Source organism: Anolis carolinensis, chromosome 4 (genome assembly GCF_035594765.1).
Source record: "Anolis carolinensis isolate JA03-04 chromosome 4, rAnoCar3.1.pri, whole genome shotgun sequence".
Taxonomy (NCBI): domain Eukaryota; kingdom Metazoa; phylum Chordata; class Lepidosauria; order Squamata; family Dactyloidae; genus Anolis; species Anolis carolinensis.
Window position 1 is genome coordinate 240,709,104 of NC_085844.1, and position 26,299 is coordinate 240,735,402.

The window sequence follows — 26,299 nt, forward strand, 5'->3', positions numbered from 1 at the left end:
TAAGATGTTTTTTAAGTTGTTGATTTTAGCCGGTTCTTGTAAGCCGCTCCAAGCCCTAGGGGAGTGGCGGCATATAAGTTTGAAAAATAAATAAATAAATAAATAAATAAGTGTTAAATTTTACTAAAATTGAATAGTTTGGCAAAACATGGTCAACTGGATTTCCAGGAAGGGGCAGAAGCATATGTGTCCTTAAAATTAATAAAGCACTACATCTCACTCAACACATTTTCATGCAAAGAGTCCTAGTATTCATCTTTAGAACGATCCCATCTGAAATCCTAGGGAGCTGTTGGCAGGTCAGAGAGGTCAATACTCAATAATAGGAGACTTCTCTGTTCTTGAAATATGGAGCACATTATTATAGGGCCAATGGCAGTGGAAAAACCTGTATCTGTTGTGGCCAGTTCTTTTGCTCAGAACTATAAATGCGAATTACAGGTGCATGTCAGACTCGGGTGATCCTGTTCATAGCCTTGTGCACTGAGAAAAAAGACTGGTGATAAGGTCTTTATTCCATTTATGGCACCATTAGAATGATCTTCTACCAACTTTGTGGGTTTTTATTTACTTCCTTTTTTCTTTCCCCCCACAGATGGTTTTATCAAGGAACTAATCCATATCTTGGGACTCCTGACTGGTTATACACAGGAGGGTACTTTGATAGAAACTTCTTTGACTGTCCAGATATATATTGAAATCTTGAATGCAGTTGCTCCTTCACCCAGGAATCAGTCGACTTCAATGAATCAAGTGACACTCTGGCTTTACCACAACTAGAAAGCACTTTTTTTCTAAAGCAAAGTTTTAATGAAAATTATCAGTTGCTGATCAAGAATATCTCATTTGTTTTGATTGCCAAAATATTTAATTCTTGTGTCCCCCCTCCCTCTTTTGAAGGTACGGCCTGAATTTAATCATGTTTCAGAAGAAAGTGGCTGCCATGTTTTTTGTTTTCTTTCCTTTATCTATCATTTTGCATTTAATTAACAAATTTTAGTCAGTGCAGAGGCTGTGCCTTTATTAAAACTGAGATGACAGCCACATGGTTTCTTTTATTTTAGCTATAAAGGATACCTTTAGAGTATTCACTGCTCAGAGGAACAGTACTGAGTCGGTACAAAGAAATACAGTTGGGGCCATTGGAGAGGTATCTAATAGGAAGTGGAGCAACTGGGATTCTTGGGAGTAATTTCAGAATAATTTCTAATTTTAAAAGCTTTACAGTTGTAGCAAGAGAACATTAAGCTTAGGTTTCAGAAGCTGTTACTCTATTCTGCCTCAGTCTTTGGCACTGTGATTATCAATTCAATGAAGTACCTGTGACTTTTTTTTAAAGACAAACTACTATAGTGAATGTTTGGTGTGGCTAGTAGGTTTTCCTACAAACACCTGCCTGTCTGAGGTTTCAGAACATTTTGTTTTTAAAACACAGGAGATTTTGAAGATATTTCTAGGAACATGGGAGTTGTGCATAGATCATGTATGAAATCAAGCATTTTTGCTTCTGTTCAGAGATGTTTTTGTCTCCAGTGCTGATTTTGGCAGCTTGACACGATTCAGGATTTTTAGGCTGATTTGCAAACATGCACTCTTCTCCTTCTTTGGATTTACTTGGAATGTATCTACAAAAGGTTTATGTTTGTTTTGCATTTTTAGTGCATGTTTTGACGTATTTACTACATTACAACTTGTAGTACATTCTTAAAAAGCAATGTCCCTCTCTCTCTCTCTCTCTCTCTCTCTCTCTCTCTCTCTCTCTCTCTCTCTTTTTTCATTTTTGGATAAAACTGAGTGATATGATGGAAGCTTTCACTGACTTTCCTATAGGGATAACTTTCCTGAGAGTGGATTTGTTATTTCAGATTTAAAATAAGAAAGCCATATAATCCCAAAGTTATTTGAATTTTGAGGGGAAATATTTTTCTTTTTACTTATGTATTTCTAGGAAAAAAGTGAAAAGTGTGTGAGCTATACAAAGAAGATATAAATTATTTTAAGCTACCAAATTTACTCTGTTACTCAATTTAGGTGAATTCAAAGCGGGCATGAAAGGTTCACAGAAACCAATTTAGAGATTTAGGTATGACAATAATCAATTAAGCGATCTGTTATACCACTTTGGATATTTCTCCCTTATCCTTATGCAAATGTATGGCCATATAAGTATTGTTGGATTGCAACTCCCATCATCCTTTTCTATTGATGTTACTGATGGGAGCTGTAGTCTAGCCTCTGAAAGGTCATGTAATCTTTGATTTAAAATGTCCAGCCTAGCTAATGGTTTTTATACTTGCAAATGTCAATCTGCGACTTAGTGTTTGAGTTTTATCTAAAGGGGAACGAGACACTCAAAAGACATTTATAGGGGAAAATGCAATGGGTTACACAAAGATTTTTTACACAGTGTGCCTATAAAGTAGGGGAACTTGGCTAAGGTTTTTAGTCATGTTTTGTTACCTTCAGAGAGCATTTGAGGCAATAAAAGACACTACTGTGAGAAGTGTCTATGACCAGTGTACCTTGTTCCAAGCACTTAAACCCAATGCCCTTGAGTGTAATTTACTACATATAGTGGTACCATGTTCTCCATTCCTTTCAATGGGCCTTCCCTTCAAGGCACTTGACCACACATTTACTCGTATTATTTAAGTAGTTTCTCTTTTCGTTTGCATTGAATACTGCTTCTGAATGCCATTAAATAAGTGGTGTGGAAACAAATAGAAAATTTCTCTTGTTTTCTCCAGTATTTGATTCCATCCAGAAAGCAGTAGTTATTTTCCTCCATCTCTCGTCCTTCCCAAACATTCAAGTTGGAAGGAAAAGGATCCCCACAATGAATAAATAATAAGTATTATAATAACTGATTCTGCTTTTACCCAGCAAAGCCTGACTGATAGATTGGGATATCTGGAGTCCTAATAGCCTGTGTATAAGGAACAATAAAGTTTCCCTCTCCTGTTTAAGACCATTCCCCTGTTACAAGTTCCTAAGAAATTTGTAATATTTGAGTCAAAAATCTGTATTGTAAATGCTGCAGCTACATTTGCCTTCTTTGTAGAGACAAATAGAGATCTGTCCCATATTTAAAATTCAGTTTGCAGGAAAAAAAACTCATTACACTAAACTTACATATTTTTTTTAATGTACAGGTAATATTTCATTTTGATTCCACCGCAAGGTAAAATAATTCCTTGGATTTTCTGAAATGTTTAATTATTTTGAGATCCATGTTTTGTTTCTATTTATAAAAGACTGTTTACCTTTTAAAGAAGAACAACGGAATGTTTTCCATCATGTAATTGTTCCATAAACAGTCAGGAAATCATGTCTACCTGTTCTGCGTCCTATCCTTCCTTCCCAGGCAGACACCATGTTAAATGTCTTGGGTACATAACTGATTCTTTCGCCACATATTTAAAACGTGACACGAGGAAATCTGGGGTTCCTCTGCAGCTTAGGAAGGTTGGCTTAGCAACTGCTTCTCTACAAAGGATGGCTTTTGCTGGGAAGGAATTGTAAAACCATTGTTTCAGTCTTTGAGCCATTAATGTCTATCCTGCCTCATCAATCTAAGAGGTCAGAAGAGCTTCAAATTAAAAACCCACACTAAACTCCGAGGCTCTTAAGAGCTTTAACAATCATGTTAAATTACATTACTTAAAAATATTCACCTGTTTTGTTTACATTAAACTTGCACTTGTTCTTGGTGCCACCTTCTTAACTCGAGCACTGCCTTACAAGAGCTGACCATTTGACACCTCCTCAAGGAGGAAAAAGCACTTTTAAAACTAATCATGTTAATTGTTATGGTAGATATAACTGAAAGGTTGTTTTTAAATAAAATAAAATAAAATAAAATGGAGAATAGTTACTTATTTGCTTGGCTGCTCATTTCCCATTTTATCTACCTTGATCTATGGGTTTTAATTAAGGCTTTGTGCATAAATTAGTCCCAGCAGAAAAGTATTGCTTCCTCTCTGATATAAAGGAGGACTTCAAAGTCCACATGTGTATCCTCAATGTGACACTGAATTATAGGAAATGTTTGCCAGCACAAAGGATGTATATATTAAATATTGGTTCAGCTTTTGTTGGGATCGTTGTTTTACCTCTTGGTAAGGAGGCAAACTATATTTACTTCAAGATAGATGCAACATTATCACAATCTACAGCTAGAAGAAAGTAAGAAGTCAACACTAGAATAGATCACTTCTGGCATACCATGTAGGTAACAGGTCATTAACCTGAAATAAAATAAATTTCTCGGTAATACATTTTACAGATATATAATACATCCAGAAAGCCATTTGCTTCATTTCAACATTCAGTTTATATAGTTGGCTGCATTGTTCTTACATTTAATTTTACAAGATTCCAGATTTCTAAAAACACTACTAACTACTAATTACTAGCAAGATGGCATTCACTGCACAGTATAGTTTATGTTTGGGTTTTTAAAAATTCCATTAATTTCACTCAGATATGAAAATATAATTGAGTTTATCCCTATCACACCTAGTCTACAATCTGCAATAGACCATACAGTGTAGAGGTATTTTGATTTATGACACATTTGTGAATCCTTGACTTAAACGTTAAGATGCAAAACCTGTTTTGATTACAAATTATACAAAATTATATAATTCTGATTGATATATAAGCATTTTAAGTCAGCAGTTATAAACTGATGGGCAAAGATATGTAAGTTACAAAGGTCCTTCACAAGCTTTCCAAATATATATTTTTGCTTGAAGTGTTTCTTCCCAAATATGGACGGGTTCCAAGAATCTTTGGATCACTAACTTGTGATTCTGAAAAATAAAAGTCTCTATTTTGTGTTGTAATCATCCAAACAGTTCAGATGGCTGGTGTGGTCTTTAATCTTCCTCCTGTTCACTGTACTCTGTGTACTTAAATATTTTAAATAAAATGTAGATGTTCCTGTTCACGTAGTGTTTTGAAACTTACATTAATTTCACAATGTACTGTATTGTTGCCTCTCAAAATACATACGTGGTTTGGGGTTAATTGTAAAATAAAGCAATATTTAAATGTATGTAAAGCTAATGGTTCTAACACAGAAATTGATTTTTAGTATGATTTTTATAGCATGGGGCAGGGAAAGTAAAACATTATATATACAAGTATCTATATTTCCCTTGTTCCCCAATTTCCCAATCCACTCTCTGCTGCTATTGTTGCTGTTCTGTTTTGCCTTCTTTGTTTTGCTTTATTCCTGTTAATAATTTGCATACACTGCACAATCCGTCTGGAATTATTTTTTGGCCCAAGCCTCAGTTGTGGAAGTCATTTGAGTGGGGCTTGTGCTGGAAAGCAATTCCAGGCTGACTGTGCCCACTGGTCTTCTTTTTTCCCCTTTCCCATGTTGCATGAAAAATGTTGGAGGATATTAATAAAAAAAGGCTTTAGTGAAATGGATTTATTTTTATAATATTTAATAACTGTCAATACCCATCTATATTAACTATATGAAATCATATTACCTTTTTAGATAAGTCTGTACAGGTTTGTGGACTTAAATGTTAAAAATGTCAAAGCAAATAAAGGTTGTTTTGGAGAAGAGAACTGGTTTCCATTCCCATGGCTTGTGTCATTTGACTTCTCTGTGTTCCTTATTTTCCCTGCCCATAAACTCTGTCCCTTGATAATTGTTTTAAAATGAAAGTCTATAACAGAGTTTTCCAAAGTTTTCATGTGGGTGGCATACTTTTTCGACATGCACCCTCTTGCAACGTGGTAATTCAGTTTTACTGGCAAACCAGAGGGCAAACCAACCCCTTACAAAAGTTTCATGCAATGAGGGTCCACCTTCCCACTTCATTTTCGTAATGTGTAATTAGGAAAGTAGGAGTGAAGGGTCCAGTCTCTTATAGAAATTGAAATGGCAGAACAAAGTGAGATATCTCCAGTCACTTACTCGGAGCAGCAGTAATCAGGTTTCAAATAGATTTCCTTTTGTGCCTTTGCCAGTTAGTGTTAATGGGAAATTGTCTTCACATATAGGTTCTCTACATTTTGATAACGCTGTGAAGAGGAGAAAACAGAATTACCGAGGTTCCTTTTTTTCATATAGTCAATGAGGTGAGACATCGTCGCTTCAAATGAAGGACTCTGCTTCCAAGATAAAGGCTATCTACTGTATTAATGCCAAGCATAATTAAAGTATATAAAGCTAAGGTTACACCTATGCTTTCATATGCAGCAGAAGTTTGGAGTTTAAGTTCCATCCTAGTAAATAGAACAAGCACAATCTCAGCACTTGAGAAGCATACTGGGGGTAGATAAAAGGACCTCAGATGCTGCAGTGAGAGCTGATCTGGAAATTTACACAATCCATGCACAGTCTAAACTTAGAGCGTATAATTACTGGTGTAAAATCAATGTAATGGAGCCCAATAGACTCCCAAAATTTTGTCTATTAGAACAGATAAAATCCCAACTACCAGACCTCTTGGATTACACAACTGACAAATTATATAAGAAGTTGTGGTCTTCCTGTCTCCTGCGCTTTAAGAGACCAAGTAAAAAAGAGTGCTATACAAAGAATTTTGGACATAGAAGCACAAAAAGATATAGCCACCCTCAGTACGATTGCCTACCTAAAATAGCTAAGTCAATATAGACATACCTTTCAAATTGCCAACTACAGTAGAGTCTCACTAATCCAAGCTAAACGGGCCGGCAGAAGCTTGGATAAGCGAATATCTTGGATTATAAGGACTGATCAAGGAAAAGCCTATTAAACATCAAATTAGGTTATGATTTTACAAATTAAGCACCAAAACTTTAGGGTTTACAACAAATTTGACAGAAAAAGCAGTTCAATACGCAGTAATGTTATGTTGTAATTACTGTATTTATGAATTTAGCACCAAAATATCACGATATATTGGAAACATTGACTACAAAAATGGCTTGGATTATCCAGAGGCTTGGATAAGCGAGGCTTGGATAAGTGAGACTCTACTGTATCTAAAAACACAAATGCCGAAACATTTTAGGAAAATATTCACTCAAGCTATATTTGATCAGCTTGATACAACGGTCAGATATGGGAGATTTAACAGCATCCTATATAATGAACGGATTTGTATCTGCTTCCCAGATTAGTTTGGTGCTGACACCTTTAATATTTACTGTTTAAGTGATATTTGTCTGTACCATTCTAATGTAGCATAAATCCAATACTATATATTTTTGACATTAATATTGAAATCTGAAATGCACAGTAGAGTCTCACTTACCCAAGCTAAACAGGTCGGCAGAACCTTGGATAGGCAAATATCTTGGATAATAAGGAGGGATTAAGGAAAAGCCGATTAAACATCAAATTAGGTTATGATTTTACAAATTAAGCACCAAAACGTCATGTTATACAACAAATTTGACAGAAAAAGTAGATCAATACGCAGTAATGTTATGTTGTACTTATTACTGTACGAATTTAGCACCAAAATATCATGATATATTGAAAACATTGACTAAAAAAATGCCTTGGATAATCCAGAACCTTGGATAAGTGAGTCTTGGATAAGTGAGAGACTACTCTATATAAAGAAAGTCTTTATGGAGTTACAGTTTTACAAGGCCTTTCGTCACTTCTCAGCCAATGAGGGCTGGAGCCTTTCCAAATCTATCTTTTATCCGAAATGCTTGAGATTTTATTGAAAACCCTAGACATCCCCCCCAAATAAAAGATCTGCAGTTCTCCAAAGGACGGAGGGCATAATTAGTTGGAAACTGTCTCTGTCCCTCGTGGTCCCTCAATCCCCCCAAGACCAGCAGCAACCCTCCCTCCCAGACTCCCACACACCCATACTACGACTATCTGCAGCTGCGGAGATTTGGCAGCTGATCATCAGGAAGCCAGCCAGAGACCACACAGTAGCCAAAGCACCCCCATTTCCTGGCCCCGACCACTTTGTAGTTCCCCCCATTCCTTCCCTAGTTACTGTGTTTCTCCCTTGACTTCTCTCATTACTTTTTTCCTCCTTCTGCGAATGTACCCATAATCGAATGAGCTAAAAATATAATAAAAGGCTGATCTTCCCCCATTTCTCATATCTCCTCATCCCTCTCCCCATGCCATACTAAACATCACCCAAAGACTGTTTCTCTTCTATTTTTATCATTTTCATTACTTTTATTATTATTTTATTAAATTCTATAAAAGGAAGGCAAATGTTCATGTACTCAAAACTATGAACTCCAGTAACCTCTCCCTTTGAGCAATCTTTCAGACACCACAGCCACACCCCAGATGCCAACCAGAGATGGATCATAATCTCTAGTCAAAGGACCGGTCCGGATCCCAAGAGGAGGCCATCCGTTCAAGGCTCCAAGATACCTTCTTGGAGATCTTGGACAGTCACAGGACAAAAGTCCAGACCGAAACTGATTGCAATCCCACCTGCACACCTACATCTCTGGACTCTCCATTTGTCTCTGGACTTGGGAACCCATCTGGGATAACACCCCCATTGTGTCATCTGGCAGGGCCACACATTTACATAAATCTGTCAAATCGGCTTTGGACTTTTTATTTGTTCTTTGCATTCCTAAAATACACACCCAGGAGCTGACATGGCCCCTGGGGCTCCCTCCCTACATACCTTAGACCACCTCCACCGGCTGATTTGAGGATTCTGGGTTTCCCTGCCCAGCTGGGAGGAGATCCCCGGCTATGTCACCAGCACTTTTGCCAATCAAGGTGAAGCACACTGGCTTGGATTTGTCTCCCAGCCAATCAAATGCCAGCTGGCTCCGCCAAATGGCCCATCAGGGAAGAGGGAGGGAAATTTCAAAACGGGCCAATGTCAGTGAATAGGAACTTTTGTGTATAAAGATGTCTGCTTGTGAATGTACTTTTTGTTGTAAATAGCAATGTGTATATTTGGTATCCTGTATTCTATGTGTATGTTGATTTACCATTTATTTGACTCTTTGGTGTGGGAGGAGCTATAGACATATGATTATACTGGGCATGTGCAGACTCAAAACTCCATTTTGTATTCAGTATCTATTTGGACTTCAATGGAGAAGTATCTGTTTAGACTTCAATGGGAGCAGATGTCTTGCATTGGACCTCTGAGGAGGTGAATGCATACAAGTTGCTGTTTAGACTTCAGTAGAGAAGTCAGTTTAGAGAGTTCAATATTTGCTTATGGACTTCAGTGAGTACAACTATACTAAAGATTATGAACTATTGATAAAGACTGATACCCTGTGTTCTCAACACACACAGAGTAGAACTCTATTCTATCTGTTGGATTATGGTTGTATGTGTATGAAATGTAAATCAAATGTTTTCTGCTTTTTTGCAAGAGTGTATGTTTCAGCAATGAAACAGTTAACAGCAGGCTAGTTTGACTGACAAGCTGTTGTGACTGCTATGACCTATCAGGCATGATTTCCGGCCTTGGAGACCGGGAACTTCCTTCGGACTGAGGAATGTGTTTTCTTATCTCTGAGTGTGTTGAGCTGGTGCTTGCAGAGGCAAGAGGCTATAGAGAAATGCCAGCTCAGAGCGATGGCTTTTGCTATGCTTTGTAAATATGTATTATAGATATTGTAATAAATGTTTGGAATTCAGACTACGGATGTGTTTGAGTCTGACATTGAACAGAGGAATTGGTGTGGCAGACGATTGCAACCAATTCATCAGGGTGCTGGTGTGCAGAGGATCAATGGTGTTTGAAGAAACCCACACAGCATGCACCCTGACCACCACGCTGACACTATCTGTAACTGAACTTTATTAAGAAATGTGCCTGTATGGTGAATTAATACAGGATATGTTATTTTTCAAAAAAAGACTTTGTTTTTATCTCTGAGTGCATATTTTAACTAAGAGGTTTAAAGGGAGTGTATATCTTTTGGGCAACTTCAGCTGCAAAGAAACAACCATCCTCTGCTAAACAAATGTATTTTTGTAGTGGCATGTCTTTACCCTTGGCAGTCTAAATACATGGTTCTTCAGTTTAACAGCTGAAGTTACCTGTGTGTCATTACATTAATGCTTGTGAATATCACTTGTTAAAAGAGTTGACTTCTAACAGGTTATGCTTTTTGTGACTATTGGTTTCCAAAGGTAGTCTCCACATATTCATGGAGATTCACATTTGCCAAAAGAATATGTGCCCATAGACTGGGTGCAGTTATGTTCCAATAACTTATGCAATAAGTTATGTTTTGCAATAGGTTATGGAATGTCCAATACTTTTACACTTGTACCCTTCGTGCACCTGTGCTTTACAAGTGTCCCTTTTGCGCAGATTGAATAAAGCCTCTGTCGCTTGTTTTCATCCTGGTGGAGTCTTCAGTTCCTGATTCCCGATTCGTTATCCATACTAGCTAACTCACCAAGCATCCTCAGGGCCTAGGAGAACTGCAAATCTCGACAATAATTTTTTTGGAATGGGGCATTTGCATAAAATACATATATCATTTTTTGGAATGATTCATTTGCATATATATATATCCTTTTTTGAAATGTTGTATTTGCATAAAATATATCCTTTTTTTGGAATGGTGCATTGGCATAAAATTAATATATCCTTTGTTTGGAATAGCTTGTTTGCATAAAAATAAAATATATATCCTTTTTGGAATGGTGTATTTGTCTAAAATACACATATCCTTTTTTTGGAATGGTGTATTTGCATAAAAATAAAATACATATCATTTTTTGGAATTGTGTATTTTCATAAAATACATATCCTTTTTTGGAATGCTGTATTTGCATAAAAATATATCCTTTTTGGAATTGTGCATTTGCATAAAATAAAATCTTTCTTTTGGAATGGTGCATTTGCATAAAATACATGATAATATCCTTTCTTTGGAATAGCTTGTTTGCATAAAAATAAAATATATATCCTTTTTGGAATTGTGCATTTGTCTAAAATACACATATCCTTTTTTTTTGGAATGGTGTATTTGCATAAAAATAAAACAAATCCTTTTTTTAGACAGGTGTATTTGCATAAAAATAAAAATATATATCTAATATTTTTGGAATGGTGCATTTACATAAAATACATATATCCTCTTTTTTTGGAATAGTGTGTTTGCATATAAATACAGATATCCTTTATGCAAGTGGGCAATATTCTGTAAATAAAGTTGTTTTCAGCTACAAGCATGAATGAAGTCATAACCATGATGATGACGCAATGCGCCTGCGTTTCCTACGGCGGCCGCTAGAGGCCGCGCGCCCCTCCTTCCGCCCTGCCGGCGTGACACAGCACAATAGAGGCGGCGCGGTGCATGCCGGTCGCGCCTGGCCAGCTCAGTCTCGCAAGGCGGCTTGAGTGACAGGCGGCGCTGCGGCCGAAGGAGGGCTCGCCCACCAATAGGAGGGGAGGAGGACGGGAGGGGGCGGGTTTCCGGTGTGCCAGAGGGAACCGGAAAAAAGGCGCCGAGGCTGCATTTGGAAGGGGCTCTGAGGAGAGAGAAGCCGAAGGTAAGGCAGATGAGAGGAAAGGAGAAAGGCAGGGCTGCGGAGGAAGGCGTCAGGGCTGCGTTGGGTTTTCCTCCATGCCTTCTTGCCCCTCCGCCATGATCTGCTCGCTCTCTTACCCCACTTTCACCTCTTGTGGCTACTGGGCATGCGCAGTGTAGTCCTCGAGCCTCTCTTTATATTTAAAGGGCCAGTACAAACATTTGTGGCCAGTCTGGTTGCAGTCTCTTGGGTGAATGCTAGATTCCGAATCTATATGTGTGTGTAGACATGTGTGTGTGTAGACATGTGTATTCATGTTTGTGTGTATATATAGCAGGCCTGGGCAAACTTGGGCCGTCCAGGTGTTTTGGACTTCAACTCCCTCAATTCCTAGCACTGCTAGGAATTGTGGGAGTTGAAGTCCAAAACTGGAGGGCTCAAGTTTGCCCAGGCCTGCTGTATATACAGTAGAGTCCCACTTATCCAACATAAATGGGCCAACAGAACGTTGGATAAGCAAATATGTTGGATAATAAGGAGGGATTAAGGAAATGCCTATTAAACATCAAATTAGGTTATAATTTTACAAATTTAGCACCAAAATATCATGTTTAACAACAAATTTGACAGAAAAAGTAGTTCAGTATGCAGTAATGCTACGTAGTAATTACTGTATTTACGACTTTAGTACCAAAACATCACAATGTATTGAAAACATTGACTACAAAAACATTGACTACTAAAAGGCAGACTGCGTTGGATAATCCAGAACGTTGGATAAGCGAATGTTGGATAAGTGAGACTCTGCTGTACATCATTATTAAACTAACTTTCTTTGTGTAATTGTAACACTTTGTCATCTTCAAACAACTCTGCGTTGAAACTGGGTTCAGACCATACCTGGAATACTGTGTCCAATTCTGGGCACCGCAATTGAAGGGAGATGTTGACAACCTGGAAAGCATCCAAAGGAGGGCAACTAAAATGATCAAGAGTCTGGAGAACAAACCCTATGAGGAGCGGCTTAAAGAACTGGGCATGTTTAGCCTGCTGAAGAGAAGGCTGAGAGGAGACATGATAGCCATGTACAAATACATGAAGGGAAGTCATAGGGAGGAGGGAGCAAGCTTGTTTTCTGCTGCCCTGGAGACTAGGATGCAGAACAATGGCCTCAAACTACAGGAAAGGAGATTCCACCTGAACATCAGGAAGAACTTCCTCACCATGAGAGCTGTTTGGCAGTGGAACTCTCCCCTGGACTGTGGTGGAGGCTCCTTCTTTGGAGGCTTTTAAGCAGAGGCTGGATGGCCATCTGTCCGGGGTGCTTTGAATGCGTTTTCCTGCTTCTTGGCAGGGGGTTGGACTGGATGGCCCATGAGGTCTCTTCCAACTCTATAATTCTATCCACACCCTGTATATTGCGTAGGTGTTGTCAAAGAGATAATCTGCTTCAGCACAAAAAAAGAACAACATCACGACTTTATTTATATCCCACCCCATTTCCCCATGGGAATTCGGGGCTGCTCACAAACATAAAAAGGCAAATATTCAGTGTCTTGTATAGTAATAAATAATAATAAGTAATAATAATAATAATAATAATAATAATAATAATAATAATTAGTACAATTTAAATGAAACACAATTCAAATAGTATAAAACAAATAATATAAATAATAATAAACTTTGTTTATAGCCCGCCCCATCTCCCCAAGGGACTTGGGGCAGCTCACAACATGAATAAATACAATAAGATACATAAAAAAGATGGATGGATGGTATCCTTGAAGTGACTGGCTTGACCTTGAAGGAACTGGTGTTTTGGACTTCAGCTCCCAGAAATCCCAGTCAGTTTACCAGCTCAGGGAACCACCCTGAGTCCTCTCGAGGAGATAGAGTAGTATATAAATAAAGTTGTATTATTATTATTATTAGGAATTGTGGAAGCTGAAGTCCAAAACATCTGGAGGAAGTTTGAGAAACTCTGCCCTAAAGGCTTCAGATCCTATCTAATCTTGGAAGCTTAGCAGGGTCAACCCTGGTTATGGCTTGATTGAGAGGCTACCAGGTTCTGTAGCCTGCATTTCAGAGGAAGGAAATGGAAAACCATATCCGAGCCTAAGAAAATCCTATGAAATTTATGGGGTTGCCGTAAGTCAACAGGAAACCTGAAGGCACCTATATACATACATAATGCTTTCACTATACTTAGATAGTATTATCTGGCAGAGATGTACACCTGCTTTGCATTTCAGTCAAATATATTACACAATTCACTCGGAGCAGGTGAATATAACACTGAATGAAACATGTAGAATAATCACAGCTAGCTGGCATCTGTCCCCCCCTCCCCCTGGATGTGTGACGGGAAGTTGTTGCCAATTGTGAGAGAAGGTTGAACACTGAAAGCCACTCGCTGTATGGCTATCAGCCTCTTTCGAGTAGATTTAAAACAAGGAACCACCACTCCTCTAAATGTTCCTCAAGCAACAGCAAAAATATCCATCTGGGCAGAAAAATCAGGCAATTCCAACTTGATGGCCCCATACGAAGGTCTTCCTCCAGGGGAAAACCAAGAATGGGCAACTTGGAAGTCCCTGAACAGACTCAGAAGTGGAGTTGGCAGATCCAAAGACAACCTGGTAAAATGGCACTACCTAGAAGAATCCTGCACCTTGTTTGATTGCGAAACAGAACAAAAAACTCAGCATCTGCATGCTTGCCCACAATGCCCTGCCTCATGCACAGGGGAAGAACTGTTTAAAGCTACAGACAATGCGGTTGCTGTTGCCCATTTTTGATCTAAAATTATTTAGCTGCTTGAGCTCTCTTTATTTTATCAGTTTTATACTTATTTATGCCATACTTTTGACACGAAATAAATAAAATAAAAATTAGCCTATTTCCAAATTTATTTTCCTAGTTACGTTGACAGCATATAGGACATTGCTGCCACCCATCTAATAAGCTTAGAAATTATTAAATGTGGGTGCTTTGTTTAAAAATATAATACTTTTTACAAATACGTAAAGCAGGAATAGGAATTATTTGCTGTCCAGTTTGTGTCAGTCCTCGGTGTTGTTTTTGCTGTCTCCAGATGCCCCATTCTGAAAAAAATAGTAAAAAATAAAGACAAAATGTTTCTTGGGAGTCTGCTGGAGTAGTCCTTCTATCTAGAATAGTGGTATTAAGAGTTGTCATTTCCCAGGAGAGAGGGAAACAGTTGTGGGCAGTGGTCACAAATATCATGCCAATCCCAAGCACACTGGGGGAAAAAACTCCTGTTGACTCCCTACATCAGATAGTTTAATGAGCGTTATTCTATACCAGGCCTGCCCAACCTGTAGCTCTCCAGATTTTTGAGACTCCAACTCCCAGAAGCCTTCACCAGCATGCCCAGTGGACAGAAATTATTGGAGCTCAAGTCCAAAACACCTGGAGGGCCGTCCATAGGTTGTGAGGGACTGCTTTAAACTCAAAGGCTTTATTTTAATGTGATAGGACTGTTATGGGATTTTTTTTTAAAAGTCAAGTGGAATTCCAATCTTGATAAAAAGTTTCTGAAAATACATTTTTGGAGTCACAGTCTTCTGATCTTTGAAACCTTTCTCACCCCTGATTCAAACACACCAATCTGAATAGTTTTCCCTTTATGCATGAATTAGCAAACATGGGCAAAACGTCTTTCTGTGATGGAATTGACTCACTGTAGTCAACTTTGGATCGACTTGCCATGAGTTCACTGAGAGAAAGAGAACAATATTGTGTTTCTTTAGAAAAGCAACTGGAAAAATAATACTTTCCTGATGAATTTTCCACCTTCTGCTTTTTCTTCTGTTTTTTCTTCGCAACTCTTGCATCACTAATTCTTACTCAAGAGATCATTTGATATGCCCCAAAGCACCGGCATCATAAAAATGTTTTGTGTCATAGTCTTAGGTGACTGGGGAACTCTTGGCTTTTGGAGTCAGAATATATTTGAAGGAGCTGAGCTGTAGCCAGCAAAAATAGATATCATTTGACTGTGGAGTAGCAGTGAGATGACAGAAGAGGAAGCTGCTTTGGAAAACAAAGCCTGAATGCAAGAGTTTTCTGACTATATTTGGATTATGGACTTGCAATTTTCTCGAATCTTTTGGCTGTTTTTCACTTTCTATGCACCCAAAATTACAAGTAGGCCTCTGTCAAAATGACTGAACTGGAAGAACAATCTTGCTTGTAATGATTTGCTGGTGTATGTGTCTCTCTACTCCAAGCAGATGGTACATCACAGTAATGGTTTTCCAGCCCTTTCTTAGTAGACACTGCTTAAATACATCTTGAATACCATCCTGGCTTTTCAGTTGAATGATACCAGATGTTTTAAATCCAAATCTTAGATCCTGTCAAAGCTTGCCAACAACAAAGAGGAGGATTTAAGAGTTGGTACTAGACCTGAGTAAAGAGAAGAATTTATCGTATGCAAAGTAAACAAGGAAAGATACAGTATCTACCAGAATGAATAATGATACCTGTGGCTGCTGATATGAGCTGTTTGTCCCTTACCATTTCATGCCATGCATAGTTCATTATTAATTTGAAATGATTGTTTGAATGATTCAGCATAACTAGGAATCTGTTTGAGAAGGTTTAGGTTCAGCAATAATTCCATTTTGGTCCCCCCCCCCCCCTTTTAGGCTCCTTTAAACTAATGCTAAGTTCTAAAAGTCTGTTGACTCTCTTGAAAACTGTTTTGTTGGCATATCTGTAGATTTGGGTGTCAATAGAACTCTGTGCATGAGAGAAAAGAGATCATAATGAACCTTTGACTGTTTGCAGGATGTCTTCTGGGGCTTTATTTCCAAGCCTGGTGCCGGGCTCCCGGGGCTCATCTAGCAAATACCTGGTAGAGTTTCGTGCAGGAAAGATGTCTTTGAAAGGCAGCACTGTGACACCGGATAAAAGGAAAGGTCTTGTGTACATCCAGCAAACGGATGACTCCCTGATTCATTTCTGTTGGAAAGACAGGACTTCTGGGAATGTGGAGGATGTAAGTAAAATGCACTAACCTTCTTTTTATGTAGATCTGTACTTCCTTATATGTACAGGGATGATTTAAAGTAGTATCCTTGTGTGAAAGAGATCTATGACTTGCAGAAACACACATTGCCATTAGCAAAACGTGAAATGTCTCTGCAATTTATGCGTCAGGCTAGAAGAAGATACGCAGGTTCCCTAGAAGCATAACTTGTGCATCTTCCTTTTATATGTGAAGCCCCTCCTAATCGTTCTGATAGATTTTAAACTGTATCTTGATAGCTTTTTGGAATGAATGTGTACTTTTCTTTCTCTGTTTTCAGGATTTGATTATTTTTCCTGATGACTGTGAGTTTAAGCGAGTTCCTCAGTGTACTACTGGCCGTGTATATGTGTTGAAATTCAAAGCTGGATCCAAGCGACTCTTCTTTTGGATGCAGGTCCGTAATTGCATTAGTCTCAAGGGCCTACTCCTTTCTGTTCTCTTATCTGGAGACTGCTGTCAGTTTGCTGTTGTGTAACGGAAGCTATGTTTACTAGGAATAATGTGATGTTATAGGTTTGACTTCTCCATTGCAGTGCAATAATTTATAATTTATTCTTTCAGGAACCGAAGTCTGAGAAAGATGAAGAGCACTGCCGTAAGGTGAATGAGTATCTCAATAACCCACCAATGCCTGGAGCTCTGGGTGGCAGCGGAAGTGGAGGCCATGAACTTTCCGCTCTTGGAGGTACAGACTCCTTTTCTGTATAAACTTTATTTGTATAACAGTTCGATACTTCCGCTTTTTGTTTTCCGGCTCATGTTTTAGCATAATATATCCAAATAGAACTGATTTAAATATCACATTAAAATAAAAGCAGATTTTCTGTAAAAGCAAAAATGTCAGTAATACTAAAGCAGTAAATAAGCAGTTGGAAAAGCGAGTTGCAGTAAGCACGAAAATAGTGGGAGGAAAATACCTTAGTCTTTTCCGGCCCTCATGCCAAGATCAAATGGATGCGGAAAGATAGCTCGTTTTTAGCTCAGCCGATGCTAGGAGCCACGAATTCCTGTCTCCGGAGACAGAGCTTTCACAATCCCCCCCCCCCAAAAAAAAACCAAAAAAAAACCAACCAACTGCTTTAAAAGTAAGGACATTTTATTTTTTGAATCAGCACTTGCTCACTGGGGGCTGCCTGTTTCATACCTGGAATTAAAAGCAACAATTTATTCCTCATTGCAAGCCAAGGTGAGGAAAGTAACTTTGTCTGGGACTACAGCAATTTAACTTTGCCTATTTTCATTCAGAAACATGGACTCCACAACTATAAAGACATCAATCTGCTCTATAGCAGCTCTTTTGTGAAATAACTAGTAAAGAAGATGTAGAAATTTGTCAATGCAGTTTTGTTGCTACAAGATTAATAATAGCAAAATCATGGAAGTGGGGGAAATAGTTATTTATAAAGGACTAGAGATTAAAATTTAGACTATATTCAAAGGACCAAGTTCTCTAATGATAGTCGGGGATGAAATAATTAAGATTTTGCTAGAAAATGGAGGGTTGCATTTGAATATTTAGAAAGGAAGACAAATGTAGACTTTAAAGTAGCCACACGGGGAATATATTAATAAAAAATTAAAGGTAGGTTTTTAATGAGATATTAGTTTTACACTGAGTGGTATCAGAAGTCATGGATGGTGGTTCATGAGAAGGGGTGTGTTTGGTGGACAGATCTATTTGTATTATGTGCATTTGATTGTTTTCCCCTCTTTTGCATTCTGTATACCACGTGTACATAATAATAATAATAATAACAATAATAATAATACCAAATCAGTAAATGAGAAACCCAGGTATTAAGAAAGTGGTAATAAAATCTATGGCTGCTATGGTTTATTTTAAATTATAACTGATATTGGACACTTTTTATACATCTTAATTATCTAATTGTCAAGTGCACATGTATTTTAGTGTAATTTTAGTGTAACCTATGTGTTATTAATTTAATTATATTTCCTTACATCTTTGCACTTGTTTTTTATTATCATATTTCTAATTTTTATTTTCTTATTAGATATAAGTTTTTGATGTTATTATGTTGATTTTTGTGAAACTTTGGCATTGAATGTTCGCCTTTTTGTATGAAAACCACCCTGAGTCCCCTCAGGGAGGGAGGGCAGTCTACAAATAAAGTTATTATTATTATCCCATAATTGTGCCAACTATCCTAAAATACCAGTACCTATGAAGGGTCTTCAACATTAAAACTGCAGGTTGATATGAAAGTTCTATGTTGTTTTGAAAAACAGGATATAATCTGGAAAGCACCAGTTCACTACAGGAACATATATTGCATATTTGGAATTGCCATAGGACTTTCCTCATTTTTTTCTGTCAATTTAACATTGCCTGGTTTTTAAATTGAAGCCTGTAAGAATGTGTGAATGTCATACTCCACATTTTCTTTAATTTCTTTCTAGGTGAAGGTGGCTTGCAAAGCCTTCTAGGAAACATGAGCCATAACCAGCTCATGCAGCTGATTGGACCAACAGGCTTAGGTGGACTTGGTAAGATGCTTTTGTAGATGTATGCCAATATTAGCATTTGCCTGGGTTTGGCCCATTCTGAGTCACAAACTGGATAAAGGGGTATAGGAAAGTGGAGGGAGTGCCACTTACTTATGGAATGGCAGATATACCCAGAGGAAGGTTTCGCTTTACAGTGGATATGATTGCTAGAAGTGGTGGGGAAACAAGAGTGTTGGGGACAAATGCAATGTTAATATAGCCTAAGCCCCTTTGTTTACCTTACATGCACTGGGAGATGAAGCCTCTAGTCTCAAGAAGGAAATTATGAAAAGAAACCACACATCTATATCTTGTAACATATGCATGGGTACTGTAAATCAGACACATTGGAAGTAGCTAAAGAAGTTCCGATAGCAGTGTATTAGATTTCTTTCTAAAAAGAAACCAGTGCCTAAGTGAATGCTCTTTTGTTTCTTGCGAAAGGTGGCCTTGGTGCCCTCACAGGCCCCGGTCTGGCAAGTCTTCTGGGAAGCGGAGGGCCCCCAACTAGCAGTTCCTCTTCAAGGTAAGAGGATCCAGAGCTTGTAACTGCCTTTAATAACAAAGAAAATATCACTAAATACTGGGAGGTGCTCAAACTCCATTGAAATATTTCAGCATTACATGTTCCTGTTCATTATATGTTCCTATGAGGTGCACTTGTGTGAGTCTGTGTCAGATAGTCACTATATTAAACCTGTTGGAGCCCCTTAACTTAGTTGTAGTACTCTAGGATGAACCCGCATCCTTCCCAGCCAAACCCACCCCTACCACTTCACAAATCCCAGCACCTACCTTTCAAAGAAGAGCTAGCATTTTCTTTCACCGCTGTATAAGGGGCCAGTGGCCTTTCTCTGGGTGGGTGTCCCATGTTGCTCTGAAAGGGAGCCTGGACGTGTCTGGTCAGCCTTCCAACGCACTTGGAGGCACACGGAGCTTGGCTCTTGGGAAAACTACGTTTCCTTTCCTCCTTGGTTGATTTTCCTCCTTTCTGATCCCCAACCCTTGGGAGCTAGCTTTTTTTTTCCACCACAGTATAACAAGCCAGCAGCCTTTCTCTGGGTGGGTGTCTCGTGCCACCTTGAAAGGGAGCCTGGCAATGTCTGGCCAGCCTTCCAATGCCACTTTGCGGCACACAGAGCTTGGCCCAAGTATGGCCAGTGCACTGACAGCACTTAAAGTTGGGATTTTGTCTGTACTAAAAATAAAAGCATTCCAAAGACTGATACTGTTGGGTGGTGTTATAATTCTGAAAATTCAAATTACAGATCTTCTGAAAACTCCAACTTCAGAAATAGGAGTTCTGCTGGCGGTAGTTATGCTGCTGCAGGCTCTGGGTCAACTCCTACCTTTGTCCAAAATCCTTCAAGGGAAGCTGTAGGGAGAGGAAAAGAAGTAGCAAAATCTTCTGCATCCTTTCCTGCTACAGAAATGCGAGAAGAAACACTCATGATTCCACCTAGGGTTTACAGGACAACCAGTTTCCATTCTGATAGTCCAAGTTTACCTCTTGCCCAGCCTCCAGAGGAAAACTTGGAAGATAGCAAAGAACTTTTTCCCTTGGATAAGTCCGCGTTACTATGGATTTTCAACAGTCCCAGTGTGGATGATTCCCAGGGCATTGGGCAAGAGAAGGAGGTGGAGGAGGAGGAGGAGGAGAATGATCATGAGGATGATGATAATGATGTGTTTGTTTGAGAGATGTGGGAGGAGGAGGTAGTGCAGATGGTGGTGCCTGTGGTGGAAGAGAACATGCATTCCAGTTCACCCCCGTGACGTCATCTCAGTCAACAATTGCCACCTCCCAGATAAGTACTGTTGTTGCCCCTAAGTCATCATCGAGGCATCGTTCCTCTGCGTGGGATCACTTTGAAATTGATCCAGAGGATTCGATGTTTGCTGTTTACTGGCACTATAATGCAAATATCAGCCGGGGTAGGGACATCAGGCATCTCTCCACCAGTCGCTTGATGCACCATGTCATGAGGCAACACCCTAAGCAGCATGGTGTTGGCCACGGCAGCAGTACAACAAGTTCCCCCATCATTGTGACTGAGAGGGGAAGTAGACCACCCTTGAGAAGTGGAGCACATCCAGGGGCAGGGATTCAAGAGAACCAAAGCTGCCCACTGACTGAGAGATGGACGTGTGGATAGCAGAGTTGATGACCCTGGACAATGAGCCCTTCCACATGGTGGAGAGGAAGGGGTTTTGTTGCTTCCTTGGCTACACGGCTCCTCAGTACAAAAATTCCTCCTGCACAACATTCTCCTTCATGGTCATTCCATGTACATGAAATGTAGGGACCTGCTTGCACACAGACTGGACACCGCCAGCCCCAAAACCTTCCTCCACTTTACCACCAACTTGTGGACTTGCACTGTGATAGCCCACACCTACCTCTCCTTAACTGAGCATTAGTGGGAGACAGAAGGAAACCTGGAAACTGGTTATTGCTGGGCCATGCTCCACATCAAAGCATTTGACAAAGCCCACACTTCTGCAGAGATTGCTGGTGCCATCAAGGACATGGTAGTGAACTGGCTCCCGGAGGCAAAAAAGAGAACCGCCAGGCCTGGTTTTATTGTGACTGATTCCAAGGGAAATGTGGTGTGGGTGGTCCGAGAAATGGGGTATATGAGAGTGTCATGTCTGGCGCATAGACTCCACCTCGTGTGTAATGGGGTGCTGCCTCGTGTGCTGCCTGTCCCTGTGCCAAAAGGAGCTTCATAGGCTGTGTACAAGCATTGTGCAGATCAGGCAGCTTGTTGAGCAGTGCTGAAAAATATTGGGCTACTTCCACCACAGCGTCAATGGTGGAAGACTTCCTCATAAACAGGCCCAGCTGGGAGTCCCCAAATACAAACTCCTTCAGGCCATCAGCACCCATTGGAAGTCCACCTACCTCATGATGCTATGGTTGGTGGAGCAGCAGGAAATCATCCACTCTCTTTCACTGGACAGTATCCACCACAACATGTGCCAACTGCCAAAGACACAATGGGACATCATGGCTCAGCTTGTCTTGGTGCTCCATCCCTTCCTGGAGGCTACTGAGGCCGTTAGTGAAGAAGCAGCCCCACTGAGCCTTGTGGTTGGGATAAAGGAACACTGAAAGGGCTGGGCAGGGGGTCCAGCGGCACTCCTCAAAGCCAGCAGCAGAGAGTGGCTGTTCCTGCCGGGGCCCAACACCTGACCCCCCCAGGTCCAGGAGGTGGTGAATCGCGTTTATGATTGCATTGTGAAATACCTTGACCCTTTCCTGTTAAGTACAGAGCACATGCTGGCCACCATATGCAGTCCGCAACTGAAAGCAGGATTCTGCAACCAGAACAATTAGGAGAAATGGAAGGCCAAACTCTTGTCGGCTGTGATGGAGGCTCACTGACTGCAGACCGCAAGACAGGAGGAGGGAGTGGCTGCATCGCAATCACCATCTTGCACCAGGAACATCTTGGTCAATGAACCCCTATCTCCAACTCCAAACACCAGCACCAGCGTTGCAGCCAGGGAGGCCGGCACCCCTGGAACTGTGAAGATGGGCTTGTATGCCAGGGTGCTTGCCATGATGTTTGGGCCCATGGACAGGAGCAGCGGCAAGCAACAAAGGACAGACCTAGTGGCTTCCGTACAGCAGTATCTGGATGAGCCTGTCGAGGATATTTTCTGACCCGTTGTCCTACTGGGCATCCCAAAAGAAGAGGTGGCCAGATTTGGCCATTGCAGCCAGGAACTACCTTAGCTGCCCACCAACCAGCGTGACAAGCAAAAGGCTGATCAACATGGCCGGAGATGTAGGCACTGCACAACACAGCCAGCAGCACTCTAAATCTTTGGAAAAGCTGTTGTTCCTGAAAGTTAATTTCCCACTCCCAGGCTACCTGGATCTTGATTCCAGTTAGTTTCTTGCCTAACTTCTCCTTTTGCAATCGGGGCAGAATCCAACAGAAAAATAGTACTGGCTTTAACTGCAAGCCAAGCCAACCCAAAACACCAACCCCCGTTATAAGAGGGACCCTACATGCAAATCTAACATATGTATGTAATGTTTTAACATCTGCATTGCATTGCACTGTTTTTTGTTCTTCTTACAAAGTAAATACGTGTAACTTTGCATATTTGTCAGCTTTCCTTTTTGCGCCTCCAAATCCTACACTACAAAACAACAAACCATGGGGCCACGCCGGGCTTCCAAAGTACTAGGAATTTTTATTTTGAATCCTTGGGTGGGTCCCTTCGAAGATTCTTCTGGCTTGCGTTGCCAAGCTGCTTTTGTGTCTTCCCCTACCCGTGGTGGTTCCTATAGAATGATCACACTGTTGTGTTGTTGTTTTTTTCCATGGGATCTCAGATAGACTGTTGGCAGGCTGCAGCATTTCTCTGTTGTCCCCAAGAAAGATGCATTTACTCCCTTAAAGGAGGGCAGGAGTTGCCCCGTGTGTGGGGCTGAGCCCCAGATCACATAAAATTATGTATGACTGTGGTAAAACTGGGAGAGCAGCTGCAGCTGCTGAGCTGCTTCTTGGATCAAATCATATTTATGCAATTGCTTGTTTCTCCCTTTTTTGCTTTAGTTTTCCCCTTTTCTCTGTCACCTCCAGAGACAAGTGAGCCTAATACTTTTGAGTCAGGAAATTAGGAGTTGCTTGCTGCAGCACATTATATGTTTTATTCGTGCATGAGACGAAAATCCAATTTGTATAGGTGCCCCATTTTCTAAAGTGGGAGACAAATACGAAAATGAAACAAAACGAATGAAACTAAACAAAACAGTGATTCCATACAAATGCACATGACTAGTAATTATTGCAAACTGCCCCCCCCCCCAAAAAAAAAACCTCAGATTTATGTTTGCAGAGATTTATAAAACAATTCCTTTCTAGCTCTCGCAGCCAATCCGCAGCAGTGACGCCATCTTCCAGTACTTCTTCCACCCGGGTTACGCCCGCGCCCACGGCTCCTGCTGCCTCTACCACCGCCTCTGCCACCAGTCCCAGTCCTGCTCCAAGCTCAGGAAACGGAACCAGCGCCGCCACAAGCCCCACCCAGCCCATCCAGCTGAGCGATCTCCAGACCATCCTGGCAACCATGAATGTGCCAGCAGGTGCAGGAGGGCAGCAAGGTACAAGGGAATGTGGTGGTGTCTAAATCATACCTGGAGCTTTCCGAAGTCTTTCTAGATTATTTTAGCTAATGCCTGGTGAGTTTTTTAGCTTGTGAAATAAATGTACTGTCTTCTTCTTCCCCAGTTGATTTGTCCAGTGTGCTTACTCCTGAAATAATGGCACCCATTTTGGCAAATACAGAGGTTCAAGAGCGTTTGATGCCTTACCTCCCTTCAGGGGAATCTCTTCCACAGACAGCAGATGAGATTCAGAATACGCTGACTTCACCACAGTTCCAGCAGGTAAAAAATATGATACTGTCCAGTAAGAGAGAACTTGCAGGAGAACTACCTAGCTTGACCAGGAAGAATGTGCAAACTGTTTGAAAGTGTAGAACTAGATGTTTCGAAACAAATTCTATTTTCCCCTGAAAGCCTGAAAAAAGGGATTTTTCTCCTCAAGTTCAAAATGTCTGGAAACCTATCTCAGCTCCAGCCTACAAAAAAAAATCTTAGCTTTTTTAGACAATTCAAATAAGGGGTTGTTTTTTGAAGCCTGGCTAAAATGGCAGGCAGTGCTTGTTTGTGAGCCTAAATGATTGTCCCTAACACCCTCTTCCTGTAGGGATATATTTTTTTAGAAGATGGAGCCATCAGATACCTACCTAAACTGGACATAAATCTTAGATTTTGAACTAGCCCTTTCTTTCTTTGCAGGCACTGAGTATGTTCAGTGCAGCCTTGGCTTCTGGGCAGCTGGGGCCTTTGATGAGTCAATTTGGCTTACCAGCAGAGGCAGTAGATGCAGCAAATAAAGGAGGTAAGTTTGTTTCATCTCCATCAATGGAACTGGAGCAGTTTGATGGTTGTCCTGGAGGTTTTTTGGGCCCTACATCTTTTAATTATGAATTTGTCTGAAGTAGTGATGAGGGTGATTGTGGGGGGGTTTGCTTTGTTCAGCTTTATCTCAAGACTGTTGTGAGATCCTTTTCGAGCAATGGCTACTGAATGGGATATTTTTCTGTGTTTTTGCTTACGTCTCTTTGTTCAGATGAAGGAGAAGGCTGGGATTGCAACAGTGTTATTTGAATGGTGCCTTTTAGCTGATCATTGCATTTAAATCTGTTATATTAATTTGTTTAGACCAGGCCTGGGCAAAGTTTGGCCCTTCAGGTGTTTTGGACTTCAACTGCCAAAATTCTTAACAGCCAAATTGTGGGAGTTGAAGTCCAAAACACCTGGAGGGCCAGACTTTGCCCAGGCCTGGTACATATGGTATTTCTGGAAGAGAACTTGTAAAAACTTCTTTGGCTAGATTACAATTTATTGTCCTTTGATTTCAGATGTGGAGGCCTTTGCAAAAGCAATGCAAAACAACGTGAAATCTGATGAAAAGGAAGGAGACTCAAAGGAGAAGAAGGACGAAGAGGAAGACATGAGCTTAGATTAGGCCTCCCAGCTGTGTCTTATGGGTCCTCCCAGATACTAACTATAAGGAAAGTAGGATCGCTAGGTAATGTCATGTACTGAAACTATAAGTAAAGGATCTCTCTGCCAAACTACTGCTGTGTATTTTGACCTTCTTCCCCACTTGCTACACCCTTATATGGGTGTATGTCTTTACCCTCAAAAGTACACTTAAGAAATTATTTGGCTGACTTGTAATTCTGGGGTTGGTGTTAATTCAGATGTATCACTAAGGTGGCACATTTTACAAATGTTACAAGCAATTAATTACAAAGTCACCTTCTCAAAATGACTTTATGCTCCTCTGAGGCCTCATCTGGACCTAGCAGGATGATTGCCGTGACAGTTTGGCTCTAGTAGCCTTACGGTGAGAAACATCTTCTGGTTCTGTATGGCTATGTGCTTTAGTTTTACCATTGTATGTTTTCACATAATCTGAAATATTCAAAAACAACAATGAAATTGATTAAATAACTATACATGTGTGAGCATCCCAGTTTTCTGGAGGAAAAAAAGAAAACCTTTTCTTTGGGCAGAACTCATTATGTTCCAAGAAATAGCAGAAACCTTTAGCTGGCTTATCTATCCTCCAATAATCTTCCTCCTCTAAAGTGTGTATGGATTATGGGAGTCCATTGGCAACCTTTGCGTGTTGAAGTGTAAAATCCTAACTGGACAGCAATTTGCCCAT

At 40.2% G+C, this 26,299-nt stretch overlaps 2 protein-coding genes across 4 annotated transcripts in view; both read left to right on the forward strand.

Moving 5' to 3' along the window:
* The window catches only part of osbpl2 (oxysterol binding protein like 2), a 74,241-nt gene extending 68,652 nt beyond the window's left edge, over positions 1-5,589 (forward strand). For all 3 annotated transcript variants that reach the window (XM_003220697.4, XM_016993462.2, XM_062979021.1), the window contains one exon: positions 596-5,589. In XM_003220697.4, the coding sequence (XP_003220745.1) occupies positions 596-698 (103 nt within the window). In that variant the 3' untranslated portion in view covers positions 699-5,589. The remainder of the gene's footprint in view (positions 1-595) is intronic.
* A 5,741-nt stretch (positions 5,590-11,330) lies between these two features.
* On the forward strand, positions 11,331-26,093 carry adrm1 (ADRM1 26S proteasome ubiquitin receptor). The gene is made up of 10 exons (XM_003220698.4): positions 11,331-11,488; positions 16,286-16,496; positions 16,807-16,923; positions 17,091-17,214; positions 18,951-19,037; positions 19,482-19,563; positions 23,921-24,159; positions 24,287-24,444; positions 24,859-24,961; positions 25,485-26,093. The coding sequence occupies exons 2-10, from the start codon at positions 16,287-16,289 to the stop codon at positions 25,589-25,591; spliced, it is 1,227 nt and encodes a 408-aa protein (XP_003220746.1). The 5' UTR covers positions 11,331-11,488; position 16,286; the 3' UTR covers positions 25,592-26,093.
* Positions 26,094-26,299: the final 206 nt, after the last annotated feature.